General features: G+C 39.3%; 2 protein-coding genes across 4 annotated transcripts; both read left to right on the plus strand.

The window, feature by feature from the left end:
- Nucleotides 1-141: 141 nt before the first annotated feature.
- On the plus strand, nucleotides 142-17,576 carry LOC144663941 (uncharacterized). 3 transcript variants are annotated; one of them, XM_078525041.1, is made up of 13 exons: nucleotides 142-493; nucleotides 1,818-2,008; nucleotides 2,142-2,300; nucleotides 3,607-3,696; nucleotides 4,744-5,132; nucleotides 5,662-5,726; nucleotides 6,430-6,483; nucleotides 6,648-6,753; nucleotides 9,620-9,693; nucleotides 10,335-10,388; nucleotides 10,915-10,979; nucleotides 11,095-11,174; nucleotides 16,460-17,576. In XM_078525041.1, exons 3-13 carry the CDS (start codon nucleotides 2,227-2,229, stop codon nucleotides 16,516-16,518), a joined length of 1,110 nt encoding a protein of 369 aa, XP_078381167.1. In that variant the 5' UTR covers nucleotides 142-493; nucleotides 1,818-2,008; nucleotides 2,142-2,226; the 3' UTR covers nucleotides 16,519-17,576. The 3 variants fall into 3 exon arrangements, with proteins under 3 accessions (XP_078381167.1, XP_078381166.1, XP_078381168.1); XM_078525040.1 differs by lacking the exon at nucleotides 1,818-2,008; XM_078525042.1 differs by lacking the exons at nucleotides 142-493; nucleotides 1,818-2,008; nucleotides 2,142-2,300 and adding an exon at nucleotides 3,140-3,511.
- Nucleotides 17,577-19,231: 1,655 nt separating this feature from the next.
- On the plus strand, nucleotides 19,232-21,522 carry LOC144663950 (beta-1 adrenergic receptor-like). Its single transcript, XM_078525052.1, has 2 exons — nucleotides 19,232-21,014; nucleotides 21,058-21,522. The coding sequence occupies exon 1, from the start codon at nucleotides 19,546-19,548 to the stop codon at nucleotides 20,449-20,451; it is 906 nt and encodes a 301-aa protein (XP_078381178.1). The 5' UTR covers nucleotides 19,232-19,545; the 3' UTR covers nucleotides 20,452-21,014; nucleotides 21,058-21,522.
- Nucleotides 21,523-21,613: the final 91 nt, after the last annotated feature.

Consider the following 21,613-nt stretch of genomic DNA (forward strand, 5'->3'; position numbering starts at 1 on the left):
TTGCCTAGCTTTCGGGCTAGGCTCGATATCCAGCCGTTGTTTGGGAAATGAGCCCGCGCTCCACCTCTCCTCACTTCTCGGGGAGGAACAAAGACCGGTCTCGAGAGTGCAGTGGAAATCTAGCCTAATTTCGGGCCGGCTACCCAAGCAAGCAAGAAATGCGTGATCCTCCCCAGTCAAAATACTGGAACGTTAAAGGTGGATGCCGTAGTCAAGTTATTTATAAACAGTAATGTACCAATCCTGTGACAAGGGGGCAGAACTCAGAACTCGTGTGTCATGTTTACACATCGCTGGTTCCCAGGTCCCCAGCTAGGAAAGATGTCCAAATGCGTGAAGCTTGACCGTGCAAATAAACTGCGTAAAGTTTGGAAACATTCTGGTGTAAACATAACACGTATCAAATACGATTTACCGTTAAACTGAAAGGATTTATTGTTGTACGGAGGATTGCATGAAACTTGTTTCTGTTAAATAATCGACTCGTGAAAAGGTAAGCAAGAATACAAATATCTTTCTAATTACTACCTGCTAGCGATAATAATAACTAAATTTGCCATGGATGGACTGGACCGCTTCAACGATCAACATTTGGAGGTTGAAACGGTACGCCATTGTTTTATTGAAAAGTGCATGCGAGATTGTTGAAACTTCTTTAACTATTTCACGTATTTGCCTTCGACTATTTGTAGTATAAGGTGTTTACAAACACCAAAAATTGCTGTGTGATGTACCAAAACCATTAGCCTATTGCTTTCTTTACTCCACCTGAATAGTAAAACAAGAATAGTCAAATTCCATCATTCGTGTTTTTCTGTGAAGTTCAAACAAATGTTACGTCCAAAACAGTCTCAAGAAAGTACCTTTTTGATAAGAAAAGAGAAATTGACCATTTAATTTCTTATCTCAATGGACCAAAAGCGTTTTTTTCCTTTATTAATGATTTAACACTTTATTTGCCGAGGAATGCGAAAATAGATCCAAAATTGGCGGGAAAAGAACAAATCATTGTGTGGCGGTGAATCAGGACAAGAATTCAGTCAGTCAGCGCGTCTGATAATCATTTATCTTTTATTTGTCAACCCAACTAGCATAATTATTATTTGGGTTAAACGTATTGTGTTAGTGGTTGTTTTTTGTCATAATTACAGGTTGGTTAACAGGTTTGCCAATTTTCTTTATACCGTTGTTTCTGAGGATTGTGATCGAGTCAATATCACCACCTGCTGTTAGGACAATGAAACATAAAACAGAATTTTACGCCTCGCTGAGCACCTTTGCGATAGGCTGTATACAAACAAACGTAATTAACCCCCATAAAGTCGTAGCTGGCTCGAGATTTCTCTTGATCTTCATAATAGATCACAAATTAACAACAAAATAAGGAAATCCTCCCCCATATCCCGGAAAATGCCACTTTTCACCTCAAGGCTTTGATCAGGAGGGAGAGTGGTATACCCAAAACCTGACGCCAACCTACAAATTTTCCTTACTCGTCTCCATACGTGTTTTTAACATGTTAGTCTCGGAATTTGATGTGTCAGTTTGTAGTAGAATTGAAAATGAATTTTCTTTGTGATGACTGCAAAGTTAACTTCCAGTTAGGTCTTTTAGGTTGTTTATTGTCATATATACAAGCAATTACAAGCGCACTTAACGAGCTACTTACATTGGCAGGCTGGTCGACAGCTGATTTACAGGATTAGAAATTAAATTTTTAAAAAAAAAAATTCTGTCCATTAAAAGCGCTTTTCACTGCTAAGTGTGTTTATCATAGATGGATAGAATTAATAAAACTTCTTTTACTGGACACATAGGCTCAGAGGCCCTACCTCAGTCCCCCCTTCCACCAGTCCGCCCCTCGACTCTTTCATCCCTTGCAACTGTGGCTTCCCGGGCCTTTTGGAGCTAGTTTACAGTGACGTGAAACAACAAGCGAAAAATATAGCTGTATTTTCTAGCAGGGATCTAAGCTGTTGAAAGCAATCGACATCAGGAAAGAAATACGGTTAGAACTAACATATAAACATATCTTCGGATTAATGTGGAAAATTTCGAACTCGATTTGGCTATCCCTGGATTAGTTTAATCTTGCTTTAAACAATCAGGCCTAAGCATGTACAATCTTCTTGAGTTTTCAGGTGTTGATCATGAAACACAATATAGCAGAGCTTACTAGGAATGGCCGTCAAGTGTTAGGCAATTCCTTGGTAGAAGACTTGACGAATGGACGCTGCAGCACTGCATACTGATTCTTCTGATTCGGAGGAAATAAGTTTGGACAATTACAACGTACACAGGTACTGCTCTTTATGATTAGCATAACCTTGAGAATAACTATTGCCAAACTAATATGATTGGCCCGGCGGTTGGCGGGAAGGGGGGGGGGACCCTCACAAAGTACAAAATCCGCCATGCTGGATCGAGGTCATGCTACACTCTAGGACATTCAAAACAAAGGAAAGTCAAGCATGACTGGTTGAAGTCGCTTTTTTGATGTCTGGGGTGCCCCGGGTTTTAGCTGCAAATGGCCAATTTTTAAAAATACCACTGCGTTCTCTGCTGTTCAGTAAACAAAAAGACTTGTGTTGTCTTGTCAACTGGTGGCCGAACGCGGTAAAAGCCTGTGCCGACTTACGCGCAAATTCGATCCTGACGATAGTGAACGCGTCGTCGCAAGTCAACGCTCATCTAGCCAAACGGAGTCGCACGTTGACGCAACTTGAAACTTGCGTCGACTTGCAATTCCGTTTGGCCAGGCCTTAAACAAGGTTTATTCATTATTCGTTTTTTTAACCCATTGTTACGTTTACTTTTGGAGACAGACTGCAACGCATGCGCATGCATTTCGTGGCGACTCGTGCCAGTTCTTCTCGTTTCATGCAACTGATCATTACAGCGAGTGATTGCCCTCGAGTTTCTTGTTTCCTTGGAACTCATTGTAAATCTTAAGCTTAAGTATCTAGACATCAGTGAAGATGTTTGAATTATCTTACCGATCAGTATGATAAAAAAGAGAAACGTTACAAGCCGAACTGTGTTGATTCTGGCAACCCGTGATTAAGTTTTCACACAAGATAGCAAAAGGCAACAGAAAAGATGCCTATAATTAAACATAAAGACAGTGGTGAAAAACAACCGAATCATGATTTCCAGCTCTGACTAAAAAATTCTCCACTTTACTTATCGACCACAGGGAATTAGTGCAATTCCTGGATTGGACCTTTTTCATCCACAAACGATGTTGTCACGGAGCTAAAAATTGCTGTCAATTGGGCACCCGCATGTTTTTCGTACGCTCGAAGGGATCAACGATTCAAAGTCACTTAAACCAATTAATCTACGTTGAAAATTTACGCAAATCTGGAAAAGTAACGCCGGACAGACAACGGGTAGTCTCTCGAACGCTCAGCCGCAAAACGGCTCGGAGCTTTTAAGCATGCATCAGGCTCTGAAGAAGAATTTCAACGCAGATGTCGTTTGCCTCTCAGGTCGATCACGATAATGACAGGTAGTCTTTCACAAGACCTGTAATAATCTGACGCTGAGCTGATTTCACGCTCCCTTGCACAGAACGAAACTAAAAAAATCGACGTGTCTTTTTAGGTTAGCAAGTGCAATCACGGATACTGAAGATTCCAGCGATGAAAGCGACGAAGATAATGGACCTACCAGGCTGGAGGGTGACAAGAAAAGGTAGGGGGCACTTGACTTTGCAGTTTCGCGCAATTAAATATTTAGGAGAGGAAAACACTCAATCACTCGAGCTGAAGTGCAAGTTCAGTGATGTGCTTTACTCAGTTTTTTTTCTGTCTGGTATGTTTCCCTATTTGTTTTCCTGCGGTTAAATTAACGCCCTCAGTCAACAGCCAAACACTGCATCTAAAAGCCAAACTTTAAAACTTCCTAAGCGCTGGTATAGAGAAGTCGTGTAAACAAACGAATTAAAGTAACGGGAAATCTCTATATGTTCTGCAGTTAGCCATCTCGTTTAGATAAACTACGAAACCGGAGTATTGCGCATACACTTTCATACCACTCTATTACTGGCAAAGATTCAACGTAACAAGTTGCTTCATGAAAAACGTATTGACTTTTTATCTTTAGCTCTCCTTTAGAACGGAGCGAAATATTCCGTTTTTTTTATCGCGCAGATAGTTAAAGCCAAGCTTATCTACAATACTAACGTTTTTAAAGGCGAACGATCGGCAAAATCTGTTCAGTGAGGACGGAAGGGAATTGATGACAGGGAATATTCTCGTCTTTAGCAGGACTGGAGCCGAGACTATAGAGCGAACGTTTTCCATTGCCGTCCCCAGAGCCGCTCGTCCCTCTTTGCCAGCTGAGCCTGGGGCACGAGGAACAAGTGGCTCTGGGAACACATGATTTGATTGGCTAGATCTTTAACAAAGAGAATTTAAATTAAATATATAAATCAAATCAACCGTTTTAAAATCCCTTTGTTATTTAAGATTTTACTACGGTTGATTTGATTGGCTAGATTTAAATTCCCTAGCATAGTAAAAAACCAGCCAAGCGAATCACATGTCCCCAAAGCCACTAGTTCCACGTGCCCCAGCTATTAAAGAGGGACAAGCGGCTCCGGGGAAGAGAATGGAGCGTTTGTGCAGGTTAAAGGCAACAAAATTAAGACAACCAGGAACTGAGATCCACTCCGTCTCACGTTATGTCAATATTTGTTGTCGATATATAATAGCTTTTGCACATTTTTATGTTCAACAGAGAGTTTTCGCCTGAAAAACCTCGAAGTGACAATGTCGTTGCCCTTGGAATTTCCAAGGGAGGTACCAATGATTCCCTGGCACATACTGCGACGAATGCGAACGCATCCCCAAAGTCAATTCCAAGTGACACGAAGCAGACCCATGAGGTCCTCCAAAGTGGAGAAACTGCTGTTTCCCCGGGCGCCCGAGCCCACTCCCCAGAGGAGGAAAGTGAACTGTTTTCAACGGAATACGTCGACAAGTTGGTGGCCTCGTTCTGGACCAAGGTCGATCAAAAGATCGAGGAAGCTGTGTCTCATTACCAAGCAAGTCCGCAGGCCGGTCAGCAGAGTAACACGCAAGACAATGCGCAGACACAGGATGCTGAGGCAGAAGACAACAACAGTGGTAATAAGGCATTTTCGAGTTGCCTTTTGCCTCTGTTTCAAAACGAGATCTGGTGCAAAAATTTTCATCTAGAAATGAGTGAGATTTGCATGAAAATGAATGTGCAGGAAAAACTCATTTTCATATGAACGGTCAAGCGGTTTGGGTTAGAGCCCTGGCTGGGCTCACTAAGTTGTGTTCTTCGACAAGGCACTTAAATTTATTCTCACAGTGCCTCTCTCCGCACATGAATAAAAATAGGTACTGGTGAATTCTTAGGGCAACCTGAGAAATGCTGAGAGGGAGATTGGGAGGGGGTATTCGAGGGGAGTATGGGGTGCGGAGAGGAGGAGGAGTAAGCTGCGAAAAAACTAGCTTCCCATTCAGTGGGAGTAGCAATACTCCTAGTCGTTTCACGCTACGAAAACTAAGATAAGCTACAGTGGGGGGGGGGGGGGGGGGGGGGTATTTAAGTGCAGAGTTTTCGTGTGACTCACGAGCTCTGATATTTACTGATTGTATTCTATTTACTGATTGTATTCTTTTGTAGATAAAAAGTGTCCTGTTACAAAATACCCTGGTGGTATTTGTGCTTTTATCCTTTTTATATTCCAGGTAAGAAAATTGCAATCACAAAAACGCCTACTACTTAATTCGATTGAAGTCGAGGCTGACATAAAATATTGGAGCGATAGTTTATGGTACAAGTAAGCTGATTAACCCTTAATACGCTAAGTCCGGATTATTCCGGGATTTGGAGAAATGGCCATTCAACCACTTATGACGTCACCAATTTACACGTCAGCAGGTTTTATTAAGTGCAACTTACAGAGTTTGGATAGATCTTTCTCAAGGAGTGTCCATCTTGAACATTGACTGCATTCCGACAGAGCTAATCGAAAAAACGTGATCAGTTTTTGGTGTAAAATTGGTGCTAAAACAGGCCAATATACCCGCACTTGACCATGGTCTCCTTTCCATGGTTTTCTATTGATTAAGGCCATAAGAAGGCGTGCACAGAGTAAAAGATAGAGCGAAGAAGAATGCAGAGAAAAACGAAAAGGAAAGGAGCAAGGGAGAAAAATCGGAACGGTTCAGCAAAAAAAAAAAGGCATATGCGCTTGCGCCAAAGTTAAATGTTGTACATTTTTACATGGAAATTTCATCAAAAACTTAATGCAGTGTCAGAATGTACATTTCTAGCAAAGTTTAGAGAAATTAAGGACCGTAGAGCCAAGAAAATCGATTAACGGTTAAAAAAACGCGTTTTTTGAAGTAATTTCAGCGTATTAAGGGTTAAGTTGTGTTTTTTTTGTAGTGTATAGCCAACATTTGCGTCCTTTGCAAAGACAAAATAAAGAGCAATGGAAGGGTAAGTACAGCCAAGTTTTAAATTCGATTAAGTAAATGAGCCAATGTTAATTGGTGTCATTTGTTGTTGTTTTTTCCACAGCTTAAGTGAAATCTCCAATTTATTTAATTTTGCTATGCCTGTGTTAATCCATATTTTTCAACGATTTTTTAACAATTTAACAGGAGTGGTTAACCCATCGTCACAGCAACTTTGCAGTTGTCATGGTAGCGCTGATTGACTGTTTTCTGGTGGTCGTTAATATTTTTGCAGACTTTGATGTGATTGACGGTAAGATATACAAGAACATTCTTAAATTAAGTAGAAAATTATTGCCACCCCTATCCTACCTTATATACTAATATTATAACGAGTATATGTATCTTATTAACCACGCGCGAGGGCCGTACTGGGCGAATATTGGCCCGAGGTCTTGACAGTACGGATCGAGCGCAGCGAGGTGCGTACAAAAAAGACCGAGGGCCAATATTCACCCAGTACGGCCCCGAGCAAGCTTGGTTAATAAGAGATTTATTACACGACTGGAAACTTTGTGTAGTGAGAATTGCTACCCGGTACTGAGATGTTGTGGAAAACAATGTGCGGCAAAACTTTTACGCGCGCTAAAGGAATTATAATTATTTTGCTACTGTGATGAAATTCGCGTGTTTCCTTTCGTAGCAGTTTTTAAATATTATAAAGTACTCCATATGAGAAGAAAAATGCCGTTTACAGTTTTCAAATATCTCTTTTCGTTCCAGAGATATTCAAGTTTTTAAAATATGCAAATTAGCAAAGTTGTGACGTCATAGACGTCATAGACTCAACCAAACTTTGATCAAATATGAAGAAAGTGATAACTTAGCCAATTTGTATCGGACCTCTCTGATTTTTTGCAGTAATACTCTGCTAGTTGAGTTGCACAATATGAACTTTCCAATTTGGTTACCATGGCAACATACTAGGTTCCAGATCCCCCGATGCTAAAAGCTTTTCTGGCCAATTCTGGTATTTCTTTTCGATATTTGCCGATGATACTTTACATGCGTGATGTGGCAAGCATATGAATAGATAAGACAAGCGTCTTGGCCGGGTTACATTTTTCCGAACTGAAAAATTCTAAAATATTAAAAACAAATCATGGGGACTGGAAAAGAGTTAGTTGCCATGGTAACATAATGTTATTATACGTGTAAGTGTGTCAGCTGCAGAACTATTAGTCTGCCAAGTTTCATTGGTCTCTGAAGAAAAATGACTGAGATAACTCAATTTTTGTACTTGCGATAAAACTGGGTTGAGTAGATGACGTCATCAGTCCTCTAATTTGCATATTTTACGATTTTTTTGAGCTTAAATATCTCTGAAACTAAAAAAGATATTTGAAAACGGAAAACGCCATTTTGAATCTTTCGTTAAATACTCTATGAAACGCCTTAAATTGCAAGGGGTGAAAATTTTATCATAGTAGCACTTTAAGGTCATTTCATTTTCAAAGCAATTTTCAAAACTCCGAAAAAATCTTGCCAAAAAAAGTCTGGCAAAAATCTTGCGTTAAATCGCGCGGAAATTAGCGCGGGATCATCCGGGACAAAACCCGGTCCGATACTTGGAAAATATCGGCCCTCGCGGGACGGGAAAAAAAGTAATCTGATTGGCTGATTTAGTTATTGGCCCTCGGACCGCCTTAGTCGTGTAATAATAACTAAAAGTGGCTATAAGCCACTAAACTCGGAAAAGTTATAATGAAACAAGAATCGAAAACAACAAACTGACAAATAAAGGTTTGCTAATACAAATGATGTTTTACTTTCCAAACTTCTGTTTACTTCACTTTGATTATAATCAAATACTGGTCGAGAGCAGACTGAAAGGCCAAGAGATAGAGTTCCCATCTGTTGCAAATTGATTTCTTTCTTTTTGTTTTTCCTTTTTGTTATTTGAAGGTAACGAAAAATAATAATAATAATAATAATAATAATAATAATAATAATAATAATAATAATAATAATAATAATAATAATAATATCATTGGCTATAAGTCGAGCGATTTTTTTTCACCAAATCGTTCTGAAATAAATTCATCTTTAGCTGAGTGTTTTGGGTTAGTTTTTTTCTAACTGGTTCTAAAAAACCAAAGGTTTACGGTCTCGGCTTAAAGCTGAATAAATATCATAATATTATTTCAAGAAAACTGACAATACAATATTTCGGTTGGTGACTAAGCATGTTAATTTTATGTAATTTAACAAGAAATGTAGGTATCAGAGAACAGGTCTTATTCTCTAGAGGCCTTAAAGCACTTGCACGCATTGCGTGCATATGTCTAACAGGAAACGAGTGAAGGAGTGAAGGAGTGAAGGAGTGAATTCACTTCGCCCACTACAACTCTTTTCCGAGTTAAAAACGAGTACTGGCAGATTGTTGGGCAACCTTATAAAAAAAATTGACCATGGAAGTGAAAGGCTGCTATCTAGGGGGCTAGCAATGCTTCTTTTCATTTACACGACACGAAAAGCTGGCTTTGAGCTATAGCTCAGTTTGACTCGGGGGGAACAGATGGTTAACTTGAAAGCCGTCTTTGCCAAACCTTTAGCATACTTTGATAACGGCAAAGGCCGTCTACAATTTTGATTAAAGGTAGCGAGCCCTGAAGTTTTTAAAAGGTGTGACAAAGGTATCGTGAAATCTGGCATTGACTCGTATTAAAGGTACCTTTGATTCGCGTCAAATTACTGTCAAAGGCGATATTAAAGGACTGTCTTGTTAACCATCTCTTGTCACTTCTATTACTTCCGTCATTTGATACGCCATTCAGACCATAGTTAATATAGGGAAACAAAGGAGCAAACAAAGAGGCCAAGATTTATATTGGAAGGTCCACGACCCTGCACATCTTTTGTTTTGCGCTCATACACTATGCATGAATTACGTAATCGCAATGTTTTTATTGGCTAGTTACATGAACACACGTAACCTTCTATTGTATGTTGTCAGGTTTTGTGCAGGGTCAACCCCCAAATTAGCGAACAAAAACATACAATTCTCCCTTCATGTTTAAGCATGGTTACTCGTGGAAGAGAGATATTTTGTGTTAAAAAAATGAACATGATTATTATTACAACAGTAAGAGGAAAAGTATGTTTCTTTGTATTTACAGATAATGGGATTGAGTTCATTTTTAGTATTTTTCTTTACATCAATTTGGTGATCATGTTCTTATTCGTCCTTGAGGTAAGTCTATATTATAAATATTCTTAATGCATAGAGACCTGTTACTGTTCTTTTAGATCTCCACTTTCCAGGTCGTTAGACATTGCCAGGGGTCCGCATGAAATAGTGAAAGTGAGGTGTCTTAATGGTTGAAGCCTTGAACTTCATGTCGAAAGGTCTTGGCTCGAGCCCTGGCCAGGATCTTGGTGTTGGACAAGACATTTTGCAACTAAACTGCTACAGTGACTCCCGACCTCAAGGCTCCACTTGTTCAAAGGATGGCTTCCGCTATCCACCGGATAAATCGCTATCCAGTGGATAGCGCAGCTTGTCTTAACACTTTATAACACTTTATCTGTGGTGGATAGCGTTAACAACCCTACAGGAACATAATGAGTGGATATCTGCCAATTGCTAGGGTAACCTGCCAAAATGCTGGGGGAGGGGGAGGGGAGGGGGAGGGGGAGGGGGAGGGGGAGGGGGGTTGTTCATTGTAATAGACCAGCATGCCATGTAGGTTGTAGCCGAGCCAGTGACCCTGGTTTAAGTTAGACTTTATTCACTTTTACTTTTATTTCAAAGAAACTCCCGATGTCAGCGACTCTTTAAAAAGTTTTTTTAATATTTGCTTTCGAACCAGTATATTTTTGTTCGTCTTTCAGTGTTTCCTAAGAATAGTTGTTCTTCGAAGAGATTTGTTTCAAGACAAGATGGAGGTAACTTGAATGTTCAGCAATCTGAGTAACCAGCATAGCTATCCGTACAGTCAATGCGAACCACAACCTTCTTTTAATCGAACGTTCACAACAACAACAACAACAACAACACATGCACAAAAATTGCATATGATCACACAAACCATTAAAATGTTATGGCCTTGCTAGCTAAACAGCCCATGCATATAGACTCCACTGACATATTGTTTTACGTCGAGGGTTATCTTTGCTTCCAAACGCTTTAAACTTGGCAAGGTTACTAAAATTTAGGTGATCTTTCATTTGAAAAAAAAAACTTTTTTGTCCCTAGTCATCTCATTTCTTTGCAACAGTGCAACAGTGATACAAGTTAAATTTGGGCTTGCCATTAAGTTGTCCGTTGAGACGTTGGTCATTGTCTTCCTGTATTTGGGTCTGTTCCTGACGAAAAAAAGGGCTTTTAAAATTTGTCGAGAGACACCCCATTCTTCGTAAATCAGTGTCTCAACAACTAAATTTCAGTTTTTTTTTATTTTCTCAAATGCAGATATTTGATGTTGCCTTGGTATATTTCTACTTTCTAGTCGAGTTAATCTCAAGCAATGGTTTCAGGTATAGACATCTATTTTTTCTTGTTCAACGCAATTGATATTCTGCTATTCATGCGTTGTCATTACTCAGCTCCTATTCGGACGCTTAATTGTTTTGTTAATTTTTTGTTTTTCAGTGAAGTTTATAAGCCGTATCCCAAGTATTTACATATGATTGTCATCCTTCGATGCTGGCGGGTACTGCTTATTTTAGAACGTAAGTTTTTGAATTCTACTTAAAACGTAGAGTAAAGAATTGATAGAACGAGATACTGGACCTCTCTCCTCCGCAGAGGCCTCTTTCGTGGGGGAAGGCGAAAAAACACGGGGGGAGGAAGGCGAAAACACGAAAAATGAAAATAAGGGGGAGCGCGGGGGACGACGGGAAGGGCGAAGGAGCGGAGGCCTCTGCCAGATAATGATTTCAAAATGGCGCCCGATTTCCGAGAGAGTCTGGGTCTAGATCAATTTCTTTAGGAATATACAAGATGGCGTCGGAAGCTGAACATGCAAGTATGACAAAAGCGGGTACTTTTCTCCCTCTTTGGTCGACTTTTTCAGTATGCGAGGAAAATTGGAAAAGCTTTGTGTTATAAGTGTTTCGAGAGCAGCGGCAGTATAATGGTTTGATGCAGCACTTTCGCACGATGCATCGCAACATATCGACTATCGATGATTCTGTTCTTGGTATTATGCAAGACGCGTTCTCAAGAGTCACATGGCGATTAAACCACCGAAGTATCAGTCACAGGAGCAACCTCCGAGCGAATACGGTTCGTTCTTTTCTTGTTGTGACTTACATCTAGGTGATTGCAAACGGTTGGTTCATTTATTCCTCTTACGAAGGCCATAAACATTAGAGGGCTAGAAGAAAGCCGTGACAGGAATTTACTTCGACCTGTCGAAATGTCAGATTTACGGTATTTAACAATAGGTTACAACAAGCATTTTTCTCAATCCCTACTTGAATTTTAATGTCCCCACAGGTTTAAAAAAAACATACTGTGTTGCTCAAGTAAATCGGAAAACTAAAAAGCTTTAAAATGAGCACATACCAGTGCAAAATTTATTTTGGAGTCTTCCTATGCAAAGGCCTATTTCATCCTTCATACAGGCTGGGAATGGATGTTCATAGAGGCTGGGGAAAAAATATGTGAGCAGGGACACTGGAAATTTCCCCCTGTTTTGTCAGTGTGGAGGAAAATATTTAAAATTAATAGAAATTACTGCATTTATGTGTTGATGTCTTTAGCACAGCTATGCTTACCAAGGACACTGCAAATAAACAAACAAATATTGTAAATAAAAGAGAAACTAGTTAAAAATCCCAACTGGCAGGAATATGACTATTTGTCTTTTCACGAAGCATGGGCAGTTGAAAATAAGGCCAACAAACACATTTCCATCTTGTGGCAGGAGAATTTGATCCTGTGACCTCTGGACTACAAGTCCAGTGCCCTAACCACCAGGCCAAACTGCCCCCTAGAATGGAGAGAGAGTCTTGGAATTGCAAGAAACTGTCGATATACAATCAGGAACTAAAATTATCAGTGCAACACAGAAAAAACATATTCTAGAAGTATTATTGGCGTCCACATGTTCTTTGATCACACAAATGATTTAGGTTTAATAAAAAAAATTCTGGCAATGGGGCCTTCAAATGCAATTTTTTTTAAAAAAATATGTGGACTTTATTTACCATTTTTTGACATATTGGCCAGAAACATGGACAATTTAAATTCAACCCCCTAAAATTAAAAGTTTTGCTAAATAACAAGCAAGATTCTTCTGTTTTTCTCATATGCTAAGATTGAAATTATAATATCAGTAAAATGTTTTGGCTCCAATCTTTTTCAAGATTCAAAGTTGATGCCAAATGTTGAAAAGTGCATTACTTCTGCTACTGTGTGCATTTGTTAAATTTAACAATCAAGGGCATTTTCTCATTAGCATCTTGTGCCACATTGAAAACAATATTTTGAATCTTTTTGTAGAGGAAGTGTTAACTTTCCTAAAACATATTTGTACAAAAAATAAATACACTTATTTTTTTCCAAGAGGGCACGGTAACGAATCCTGCAATCTGATTGGTTATTAGCGCGGGCAAGATTCTCCTATATCTGCCCACGGGCCACGGTAACGCTTTCGTGAGTTTCATTTCGCGGCGAGACGAACGAACCCATGACAGTTTTGCTCTCCAAAATGATTTAAATCGATGTAGTTGCTCACCAACCGTTGTAAATTTGAAAGGGAAAATTAGCAGTGGAATTAAAGGCCTTGAAGTTCTCCAAAAGGCGAGTATTTATTCTCTTTAGTGACAAAATGAAGTTATAGTTTTATGGCCGTGGTTTGCCGATCGTTGTTTGTGCATTCGCACTGATTTTCACGCCATTGCGGTTAACTGCAAGTCGCCGGTTTACAGACTCGATTTATCCTTTCAAACACCTTGCTTCTCTGCTACTTTTCTCCAAAACCGAATACTGCTTATCGCCATTCAAGAAAATGAGATGCTTTATTAAAAAACAGTCAAATTAATTCTCGCAATATTGTGCCGTCACTGTGCAGGCGACCAAACTACACATTTCAGCTTCATTCAGTTTCACTTTCGCAAACTTTTTGTCAAAACAGAATACTGTGGGAATCAACACAGAGGTTTTTGACTCGTTAAATACAAATGTAAATAGCTAAGTGCTTTCCAGTCCGAAAAGTAAGTTTAATTAACTAAAGAACTCACAAGCCGAAATGGAGTTAAAAGTGTTTCGCAACCCGCTGATTGCTCTGTTCTACATTGTGCTTTTCTATTATTTCAGATGCTTTTTTCTTTTTTTTTTTTTTCAGATGAAATTTTCCTTGAGTACTGTTCATTTTAGTGAATTTATTTTGTTTGGCAGTAAGCTCTTATAGCAAACAGATCATTATTTACTCTTGCCGTAGCTCATTTATGGCGATCGACTCAACATTGGATGCGCGCGTATATAAATACAAACACATTTGGCAAGAAAGTCTGTCTTTGTAGGTTTTTTAGGTGTTTTTTAATCAAACACATTAAAGTAGGATAAAAATAAATAAGTTATTTACCGGCTTAGGGTCGGTTCGTATAGTGAAAAACTGTGACCTCGGCCTTGAAAATGCTGCCCTCGGCCTGCGGCCTCGGGCAGCATTTTCAAGACCTCGGTCACAGTTTTTCACTATACGGACCTCCCAGCCGGCAAATAACATATATATCTTTTCAAGGCAACTCTGTTTTATTCTGCATTATAATACCTTCTAAAACTAAATAGTTCAGAGGCTAGGGGGAATATACTACCACAAGGCTACTCAGTTGTACATCTGTTTCCATTGACTTCACATACCAGTACATTTGTTACTAGTACATGTACCTTATCATTTTATCAAGCGCTGAAATCTTTTTCATGTGCCTCATAAGAAAATGTTAGGTACCGGTATATCGCGAATAAAAAACCCCGCAGAATATCAGTTAGTTAGTAACAACTAGTACACTAAGTGCTTTGTATGCTGATATCAAAGCTATCAAAAACTAAAGACAAAAACCACTTAAATAATACTTTGGTTTCAAAGCACCACAAATACACAAAACAAAATAGCTGGGTTAAGATTTTTACATTGTTGGAAATATAGACACATGGTACATGTAAAAAACACATTCCCTGGAATGAGTACACTGTTAATTTATTCTAAATTAATTGGGAAATTTTAATGTCTTGCCTTGTCAACATACAAAACGATGGTCTTTCAATTTCAATATTAAAACAGGAAACTTCAGTGTTGAATTCCTATTGAAGTCAACCGTTTACAGACATTTCACTGACTAATAGTGTTGCCAATGGGCAGTTTACTTTTATAGTTCATTTCTAGTTATTTGCTCATTCTTGAGAGAATGAGACATATTCACCCCCTGATGTAGTAAGACCAAGTTGGAGTATGGCATTTTTAGATTTACTACAGTTGATATATTAATTTTACATCAGTATGAGAGGCTAGGCTGTTGGTGAAATAAGCAGGTTCGCAAATCGAGTGCTTGAATCAAAATAAAAAATCAAAGCTTCTGCTAAGTGAATGCATTCTCATAATAGTCAGTGAATTTGGCCAGAAAAACAGTTGTGGATGCTCTTAATGTGAGTTGTTGATGACAACTGGCTTTGTTGTTCCTTTCTTAAGTTTATATATGTATAATCTTAGAGGAACAATTTCTGGCTCAACTGTAGAAATACCAGGCCACATATTTGCATCACATTAAAATTAGATGGTTTCTTTGTTTTGATATGCTTTGCTCTAAAAAAAGATTTCAGAGATGTGTAAATAAGTGGTCTGGTATTCTAAAATGTCTCCTAAAGCTTATTTAACCTTTTGTAGCCCCAGATAAGCGGGCTGTACAACCATTAAATCCTTCACTTGCCCTATGATACCTCTTTCGGTTTTGGTTCATTCGCAAAGTTAGAATCCGGCGTCAAAAAATGCTTTCTTGCGGGGCCACTGGCTCTATCCTTTACTGGGATACTGATACAGGCTGGCATCCGTCGTCATCTTCAATTTTAACGATTGTAAGATCGAGAAAACAGAGTGTGTTGCACGGAGACCTGTCCAAGAAAAATCCAAAATGGCGGATAACCACACGAGAAAACACGAACGGCCAAAAATCAAATGATAAGGATCGAAACTTCACCAAAAAGCGTCCACTTACCTTCCATACTTAGATCTTTAAAATAACATTCAAAGTCGTTCAATTCGTTGTCTCCTTCAGCCATAATCAAAGGTTGTCCACAGAACCGCAAATCTGTCCAGAGAACCGCACATTATCTGGCAGAGGTCTCGCTCCTTTCCTTTTCCCTTCCCAGTGTGCCCCGCGCGCTTTCGTTTCGATTCTCTCCAGGCTCCGCGCGCTTACTTTTCGCCTCTCCCCGTTCCTCTCCCTATTTCCCAGCCCGAAACACGAAAGAGCTAGAGACCTCTGCGGAGGAGAGAGATACTGGACCATTTCAGTGAATGAAATGTGACCTGAAGGACTGCTATAGGTACGCCGGGCACGAGAACAAGAAGTCGAGAGTTCGAACTTAGCTTTAAGTTATCCCTGAATGGTAGTATTGCTTTGTTCTGCAGGGGCCCGAGTTGTCACAGTATGTATTTAACAGTTAGACTACGAGTAAATAATAATAATTTCGCCTTATAACAGCAACTCGCACGCGATCGTGTTTTATCAGTTTAAATAGAAAGCGTAGTGAGAACCAACTAAATTCGAGGATTTGCAAAAGAACACGGCTGAGTGGTCACTATAACAGTCAATGGGTTGCTATAAAAGAAAGTGAAAGCTTTGTTGGAGGGCGAGGGGGTGGGGGGGGGGGGGAAGATAGGATGGGTTAACGAGGTAAATGTTTTGTAACCATTCTGGCACCCGTTCAACTTTCAAGCCTACTTTAACAAAGCTGAAATATTGAATAAAAAGCTAAAAGGGATTAAACGATTGATCGTTTCTTTGTTTTGCAGGGCTTCAGCTAGAAAAAGAGGCAGAATTAAGTGCCATGGAAAGTCAAACTCCGAAATGACAACAAAGACAAACGGCAATGTTTTGGGGAAACAAACACTGATCGGAGTGCACATCATGATAGTATGAACTGCGCGGTCAAGTATAAAATTACTACATGGTTTGGAAATGAAACGTTTATATAAAAAGAGGCGAAAATATCAGTTTTTGGCTCTCAAAGGACAAGGATATTATCCACCGGTTTTTAGACTTTGCTTTTTGAGATGTATATACCAAGCCGAAACAGGAGATAATCATTAATTTTTATAATAGAAAATTATTTTAACATAAGGCCATTATAAAGGAGACACAGTGCCCATTGTTCCACACAAAATCCGTCACAAGCTATCCTTAAGGACGGACCATTATTTTCCTGGAGGGGGTTGAAAAATTTTCCTCTGCAAACATTTTTTTTCGAAATGCAAACTACTTTTTTACACATATCATGTTTGAAAGCAATTAATTTTGTTCTTTTAGGCCCTGCAGACAATTTAATTTTTTTTTCAATATTTTTCCTTCCCCCCCTCCAGAAAAATAATGGTCCGTCCCTTATTGCTTAAGACGCAGTTTGGGACTGGAACGAAAACACATATATACTACATAAGTATGCATGAACGTCATAAAAAGGACACAATTTAAAAGCCGCGAAAAACATTTTGCTTTTTTCGAAAGCGTATTTATCAGGCTACATATAATACAGGTATCTAGTATAAGTAATGAAGTTCTGATGAAGTAGGAAATTAGTTCGCGAACCTTTATGAAACTCGCGATTGTTGCGATGCAACCAGTGTACAATTTTTCTATTTTGAGTCACGTATCGACTCGTGAAGTTTATAATTATATATTTTGCGTATACGATGTATATTTGTTAAAGCGCCCAACACTAAACCAGGACTGTTTTCCCCTGGCAACGTGCACTAACAAGAGGTGTCCTGGGAACAAGTCCCTAGCCTTTCTTGTCCTTAAATCGATGAAATAAACACTATGAGATAAATCGTGTCAGTATTCTTTTGAGTATTAGCTAAATAGATCAAAAACATTGGAAACTGACTGGTTAAGGGTGATTTTTACATTAGAGAGTTATTTTGGAAATAAGATTAAAAGTGATAATTTAGAAGACGGACAGAAATGTTTCGACTTCTATACGATATACGACGACAAAGACTCAAATTAATATTTGAACGCCTGCCTAACGTCGCTTGTTCAAAGGGTGGGCATTGAATAATCACTACCCAATGAAAAGCGTAGTTTGTTTTGTTAATAGTCATCCACTGGATAGCGATTTATCCAAATGATAGGGTTAGAGCAGTTTTCAATTGAGTGTCGTAAAACCAAAACCAAAGTAATTACTTTGGCCAATCACAAAGGACACAGACAATCCAGTGAATCAATCCAATCAAAACTCGAATCAAATACATGTAGCTGGTGCGAAGTGCGGGAAAACGTGTGCGAGCGAGTCACGATTGGTTTTGGTTTTACTTCTCATTGGCTGAGAAAGTGGCGCGAGATTTTTAAGCCAATCACTAAGCGTAGTAATGCAGAACCAAAGCAAACGCAATTTACTTTCGACACTCAAGTGAAAACCGCTCTATTCAACCTTTTAACAACCCGTGGGTGTGATCTATAACAAAGATACCTTTACCACACCACCACTTCGGTTAATCCCTTCTTTTCTCTATATGGAAGAGGTTGAACACTTTTTAAACTACCGCCGATCGAAGTTCACGAATAATCTCTGTCAATGCAAATTCCCGTTTTTCCTGAAACGGCTGCCAAAAACCTTTCCCCGTGCCAGACACTAATTTGCCTCCCTCTGAATGGCGTTCAGTATAGAGTGCCAAAAACTAGTTTTATTCTAATTCTGAAGCAAATATTTTAATTGAACACTGTCGCCTATTTTTAGAATAATTTCGTCCTTAAAGAAAGAAATTCTCTCTAAAGCGACAATGACTAGCAATGAAAATCGTGTTGTTTTTGAACTTTTTTACGGGAAAACTTTTCTACAAGCTTACTCTGAAATACACATCTGTAATAAGTAAAACGAAGAAGTTTTTTCTCTTACGCCATCGTGTAAATCATCTATTTGCACCTGCAGCTGTCTGTTCACTTGGGTAACAGATTGTGTCAACAGTGTTCGCCGAAATAATTTAGTTGTATGAATACTACTGACACATCTTTGACAGTGTTTCTGTTCTTTTTTTTTTTTTTAAAAAAAGAACTTTTCACCTTTTTAATTTTCAAGTAATAAAAAGCTAGGCGCTAGGCGCGCAACATCTCCAAGAAAAAATATCTCCATGCTAACAAAGCAAAATCAGTTACAATTTTGGACTGGCAACTTGGTTTTATAAAAAGAACTCTTTTTGTATCACACTCTGTTTGGAAACGAAATGCTTGTCAAATTATGGCTAGACAGACGAAATAATACAAATGTGTTTCTACAGAACCCATCATAGCTTTTTACTGAAACTACTCTAAACGATCAGAAATTAAATTAAGCCTCTGATTTGTCTGCAAACATACCCTGATTTCTCATGAAAACGCAAGTTGCACTGATTAAGAATTATTGTTTCAACTGGCACGGATTGAAAATGGCAAGAAATTTTAATTATAAAAGTTACAATTTTTAATAACTCGTGAAAGCTTGCCAAACATTGAATTGTTTAAATTCATTATTTTGTGCTGTTTTTAATAATGATTGATAGAGAACTCGTGCTATTAAAAACTAGATACAAATAAAGGATTACATTTCGCATTTGCTCACTAAAAGCTCGGGACGACAGACCAAATATTGAATTGTCCGTACTGTACATGTTGAAGGTCTACATAAGGAAGTCTCTAGTGAACCCGGCCTCAGCGAAAAATTCAAACACAACACCGAACTGAAATTTTCAGTTGTTTGCATACAAGGTCAGGCAAGTCGGCAAAATTTGACGTTTGAGGAATTTATTGTAACAGTTTTGAAAGGAAAATTTTATTCAGCAAGTTGCGTTTAAAGCTGTACTAAAAAGGCCTGTGGATTGTCTGTTTCAAGTTCTTCCAAGGTGTAAAAATGGTTGTAAACATTTCTCAAATCGCTGCTGGAACTGACGTCGAAAGTGATTGTTACTCAGAAAACAAGACCGTAATTCAAACTCGGGATCTCGTGTTTTTCTGCATGGCCAACTCGCTGTCAGGTGCAATAGCGATTTGTGGAAACCTGCTCATCATTTTAGCCGTTTATAAAACAACCGCGCTTCAGACACCGACAAACTTCTTTATCTCATCCATGAGCTTGGCAGACTTTCTTGTCGGTCTCGTCGCAGTACCATTGTGGATGGCCCGAGCTGTGCTGAACATCACATTAAACACTCATGTTCTTTGCTTAACCAGCGACTTTATCACCATACAAACCTTAATGGCGTCGACGTATAGCCTATGCAGTGTAACGGCGGACAGATATGTCGCCATTATCTCGCCGTACAAGTACAACCATGTGATAACGCAGAACAGGTGCTTCGCCGCCATTTTGACGGCCTGGGCGTTCACCATGGTCTTGGCGAGTTTTCGCTTTCTCGTCGGCGCGCGATCCGAACTGCCGAAGTTCTACGTGGCTGCAGCAGTATTTGGTATCGGTCTTCCGATTGTCGTCATTTGTTTCTGCTACGCAAAGATTTTTAAAGCTGCCAGAGAGCAAAGACGAAAAATCAGTTGTTTAACAATGAGTGTCCGTGCAGATTCTCTCAGGCAGCGCAAAGCTGCTTACACCATTGCGATAGTTATTGGTGTGTATATGATATTTTGGACGCCAACTTTTCTTGTATGCTTTCTTGATTTTACACTGCATTTGTGTTTTTACGATGCTTGGCTCGCTACCGTTTCTATATCGTTGGCCAATTCAGCTCTGAACCCGTGGATTTATGCGGCTCGTAACAAGCAATTCTGGCGAGCGTTCAAACGACTTTTGCGTCTGTTGTAGCGACTTTGAGGCTTATGAGAAAGAGCTGTAAAAAAGCCAACTGATTTATTGAGTCCTGGGTCCTGGGATATAGTCTCAACGCAATGTCAATAATATAGACGACAGACGGGCTAGGTATTTTGGGCGAGGACTGTTAAAAACGACGCATTGAAACGTTCTTCGACTGCTACTCGAAGAGACAGAGCGAAAGGGAAGGTGTAAAGGAAAACTGAATACTATGTTGTAACAAGTGGTTGATTGTTAACTTCGAGCTGATAGGATAAAATAGTTCAGTTCTTTTGACACTAATTATATTACATCTTTTATGGTGGCAAGAGTTTGATTCCTCTTTGAGGTTTACGCCCAATTAAAGCCATTCCTCGTCACTCCATGAGCCGTACCGTTCTTCCCAGATCTTTTATCTCCATTGCTAGAATTATGTGTACCCATAGCCCCCTTTCCTCGTGCAAGGGCCAAGCCGGCTAAGAGGGGCAGACGGTCCTGGGGCAGAACGGGCTCACTTCGAAGAAAAGTGATGGCCTGGAGCCTTAGTGGGCACGCGAGCACAAATGAGACTACTCGAAGTAAACAATAGTGAACATGTGAAAGGAACATTGCGTTTCGAAGCCGAAAGCTTATGTAGTTCCCCCTCGTGAAGCCGTTTGTAGAATATCCTGTTAACTGCTACAGCATTTTAGTTCACAGGCGCTGTAGCCTGCGTGGAGGCGACGAAAGGGGGGGGGTGGAAGGAAATAAGGATGAGGGGGACGCTTCGTTGGAACATGCCAGATCAGTCTATATCTTTTCTTGCTACTTTTTGGTGGAACAAGCAATCGAAAGTATCAGTTGATGGAGAATTCAAGTCTCCAAGACTGGAGCAAACCCGCAGTTTTTTCAACGCAGTTGCTAAGCAACTGATCGCGCAATGATCGCAAGCAATCGCGAGTTTTTTTAAAAAGCTCTTTTATTAGATAATTATATAAATAGAAAACCGTACGAGTGCTTTAAAGAAGATTCTTATAAACGCCACTTGTTCGTCTGACTAATAATATTACAGTATTGTCCTTTGATTTATATTAAAATTTATAAAAATTCACTGATTTAGTCGTCGAAGAAAGTCGTCATGATGTTCTCACTGAAGTAAGGTAGCCCCGTGATTTCTATGGCGGGGCAAACGACTTTA

Source organism: Oculina patagonica, chromosome 8 (assembly GCF_052425735.1).
Source record: "Oculina patagonica isolate OP01 chromosome 8, crgOcupat, whole genome shotgun sequence".
Classification (NCBI taxonomy): domain Eukaryota; kingdom Metazoa; phylum Cnidaria; class Anthozoa; order Scleractinia; family Oculinidae; genus Oculina; species Oculina patagonica.